We start from the raw sequence: 3,732 nt of genomic DNA, 5'->3' as shown, positions 1-3,732 counted from the left end.
GCATTACTGTAAATCACGAAATCCTTACCAGGCTCAAGCTGTATCAGAACTAGTGCCTGAGTCAAAATTGTCTTGAGCTGTGAGTCAGTCTAAACAAAAGGAACTCCTTTTCGCAGTAACTTAGTTAACGGCGCTGCGATCAACGAGAACCCTTCTACAAAACGTCGGTAATATCCTACCAGTCCTAGAAAATTACAAATCTCTGACACATTTTTTTCCTGTTTCTAATTCAACACAGCCTCAATCTTACGAGGATCAACACGAATTCCCCCAACAGACACCACATGTCCTAAAAAGGTTAACTCCTGAAGCCAAAATTCACATTTAGAGAATTTTACGTAAAGCTGTTTCTCACGAAAGATCTGTAGAACAACCCTGAAATGCCCATCGTGTTCGTCATCAGTTTTAGAAAGCACCAGAATGTCGTCTATAAACACCATAATGAATCGATCTAAGTAGGGCTAGAACACATGGTTCATCAGATCCATAAATGTCGCTGGTGCATTAGTCAACCCAAAGGGCATAACTAGAAACTTGTAATGTCCATAACGAGTCCTAAATGCCGTCTTATGCATATCGGCCTCTTAGACCTTTAACTGATGATAACCTGATCGTAAATCGATCTTGGAGAACACAGAAGCCCCTCTGAACTGATCGAATAGATCGTCTATCCTCGGAAGTGGGTATTATTCTTAATAGTCAACTTATTCAACTAACAGTAATCAATACACATCCTCATCATACCATCCTTCTTTTTTATGAACAGAACAGGTGCTCCCCATGGAAACAGACTGGGACGAATAAACCCACGATTCAACAGCTCTTGAATTTGAGCCTTCAGTTTTGCAGCTCTTTTGGTGCCATTCTATAAGGGGCGATAGACACTGGAGCTGTACCAGGAATCAACTCAATCCCAAATTCTACCTCACGACTCGGAGGCAATCCTGGTAGTTCCTCTAGAAAAACATCTGGAAAGTCCTCCACAGTACGGATGCCCTTAACCCAAGGGTCCACAGAATCAGGAAGACTGATGTAGGCCAAGTGTGCCTAGCATCCCTTTCTCACAACCTTCTCCGCTACCAATACAGAGATCACATTACTCAAATAATTTCGTTGTTCTCCAATTGCGACTATCTCAACATCCTCCCCGATCCTCAAAACAACCCTCTTTTCAGCACAATCCAGACTTACATGATGCTTCACCAACCAGTCCATGCCTAGAATTAAGTTGAACTCCCAAAACGAAAGTTCCATCAGATCAGCCAAGAATACTGTTCCTTGGACTTCCAACGTAACGTTTCTAAATAGTTTACTGACCCTAATAGGCAGCCCCAACAGACTCACCACTGAAATCTTACTAGAAGTTCTCTCACACAGAATTCCCAGAGTCTCGGACACAGAACATGCAACATTGGAATGTGTAAAGCCTATGTTTATCAGTGCAACATAAGGTACATTAAGGATTAGAAACGTACTCATTATAGCGTTTGGAGCTTTTCTATATTCATGAGGACAAGCAGCATAGACAAGTACAGGCTACCTTGCCTCAGTCGGCCCAGCACCTCAGCTTGGTGCTCTCTAACCTTGACCTATACCGTTACTACCCCTAACCTGTCCCCTACCCTTAGGTGGTTGCTGTACCCCTGCAGTCTCAACCACCGGAGCTTGCATCTGATTACTTTTCAGTGGACAATCTTTAGCACGATGCTCAGTTGAATCACACCTCAAACAACCTCCAGTAGCCCTCCAACACACGCCTGGATGACGTCTATTACAGAGCTGACACATCACCACCCCACCAGGAACAGCAATAGTAGGCTTAGCTCTCACGGGCCCATCAGTCATGGCCTTTTTCTTAGGCCTCATCGCAGTATTCGTATCCCTCTTAACCTTCCCTTCTTCACGGTTTTGACGCTCGGAGTGCTTCACCTCCTCGGCAATCTTAGCCTTCTCGACTAAGGCTGAGAAATCTCGCTCCCTCTGTAGAGCTATCAGAACCCGTAGATGGAGACTATCCTCAAATCGGACACAGTGCTCGTACTCGGTCGCCACCATGCCCCTCACATAATGACTCAATTTAAAGAACTCAGCCTCGTACTCAGCCACTGAACGGTCACCCTGAGTAAGATTTAGGAACTCACGTCGCCTAGCATCAGTGTGGCTGGCTCCCATATACTTACTTTGATAAGTGGTCTTAAACAAATCCCAAGTCAGTCATTCGGGCTGAGTGCCCTCATTAACGGTCAACCACCACTGATATGCCTCGTCGCAAAGCAAAGACACAGCCCTCTTGAGCTTCTGCTCATCAGTAAAGTCCAAATCATCTATTATGCGCTCTGTGTCCTCCATTCAGTACTTGGCCGCACTCGGAGCAACTCCAGTGATACCCCTGAATATCTCAGCCCCTATTCGACCGGATTCATTTCATAACTGACCCACGGCCTCCAGATCCAAAATTGACCCCAGCGACCCCCTCAAGAATTTACAACATGGCCTGGGACAGTACGTCGTCCCCAGCTACACGGTCATAAGACTCAGCACCAGTCTCAGTAACGGGTGACACATGCGTCTCGCTAGTGTTCAGATTAGGGATCTTATTAGATACGAATGACTCAGCTTGAATCCCTCTACGGCCTCTACCTCAACCTCTAGTACCCCGTCCATGAGTACCACGTTCGCTCATCGTAATTATCGAATTAATCTGTATTTAAAATAGTTTACAGTTTCGATAATTATTAGCAGATATTTTATGCAATATAGTAATAAAGTTTCAGAGTCAGTTATCGCGAGAAACAATCTCACTACAATTTCAGTCCACACTACCTATAGTGTTTCAGAAAAGTACTACCTACAATAGTCTGATAACACACACAGTATTTCAGACAGATTTAGACAACATTTCAGGATGAACATGCTTTCAGACAGTACATATCAGAATTTCGGAGAACTTACAAGATCAGTGCTGAAGGCTCGGTGTACCATATACTTGTTCTCAAAAATATTTCAAATCGCTTTATAAATTATTTTCTTAAAAACTCAATTTTGAAGCGCAAATCCACATCTGAGTTTTGTAACTTGGCTCTGATACCACTAAATGTAACACCCCAAACCCGGTCTAGATGTTATGGCTGAATCTGGCGAAGTCACATGAAAATGTTTTTAAAACCGTGTATACCCAAAAACTATTCTAGTTACAACCTTTTACTTAACTCAGAGAAACATATATAGATTAATTTTCCAGCAAGCATTTCTTAGTTCGCGGAGGATTAAGAACAAATAAAGTTGCAGTTCAAAACCCATAAATAGTATTTCAAAATTCCGAACTTAAACCAAACAGTCTAAAACTAGAAATTACATAATTACTCCTAACTATAGCAATTAAATTAATAAAAGCATTAAAAACCTTAAAAAAACCAGTGTGTATGTAGCAGCGGTCACCGATTCACCTACTGTTGGGGATTACCTAACAGACAATTAAAATAAGGGGTGAGTTTTCACAAACTCAGTGTATACATCCCCACAGTAAAGTATGTATGTAAATGGATAGCAGTCAAGCAGTCATAAGCGAGCCTAAGCTCTTAAAAAAATCGGTGTAGGCCTTAGTCCATTCAGAGTAGTATCAGATACATTCGGGCCTTAGCCCATACAGACATATATGTATATAAATCAGAACAGTAACGCGCACCAACACTGCACACCATCTCCGTCCCACCCAACACACCATGTGGGGAT

The 3,732-nt window shown here is 42.7% G+C and overlaps 1 protein-coding gene across 1 annotated transcript; it reads right to left on the bottom strand.

Annotated features, from left to right (window-relative positions):
* Nucleotides 1-224: 224 nt before the first annotated feature.
* LOC108471411 (uncharacterized) lies at nucleotides 225-2,172 on the bottom strand. Its single transcript, XM_017773034.1, has 3 exons — nucleotides 1,584-2,172; nucleotides 1,069-1,427; nucleotides 225-305 (listed from the first exon to the last, which is right to left on the bottom strand). Exons 1-3 carry the CDS (start codon nucleotides 2,170-2,172, stop codon nucleotides 225-227), a joined length of 1,029 nt encoding a protein of 342 aa, XP_017628523.1.
* Nucleotides 2,173-3,732: the final 1,560 nt, after the last annotated feature.

The sequence above is a fragment of the Gossypium arboreum genome, chromosome 7, assembly GCF_025698485.1.
Source record: "Gossypium arboreum isolate Shixiya-1 chromosome 7, ASM2569848v2, whole genome shotgun sequence".
Lineage (NCBI taxonomy): Eukaryota > Viridiplantae > Streptophyta > Magnoliopsida > Malvales > Malvaceae > Gossypium > Gossypium arboreum.
The sequence above is the reverse complement of the archived record's forward strand: the minus strand, read 5'-3'. Positions and strand labels throughout refer to the sequence as shown.

Coding starts and splice junctions, on each gene's coding strand:
- LOC108471411 (XM_017773034.1), bottom strand. CDS start 2,172: ATGGGAGCCAGCCACACTGATGCTAGGCGACGTGAGTTCCTAAATCTT. Junction 1,428..1,583: donor TAGTAACGGTATAGGTCAAG/GTTAGAGAGCAC, acceptor TGATAAACATAG/GCTTTACACATTCCAATGTT. Junction 306..1,068: donor CTGTATTGGTAGCGGAGAAG/GTTGTGAGAAAG, acceptor TTTTGGCTTCAG/GAGTTAACCTTTTTAGGACA.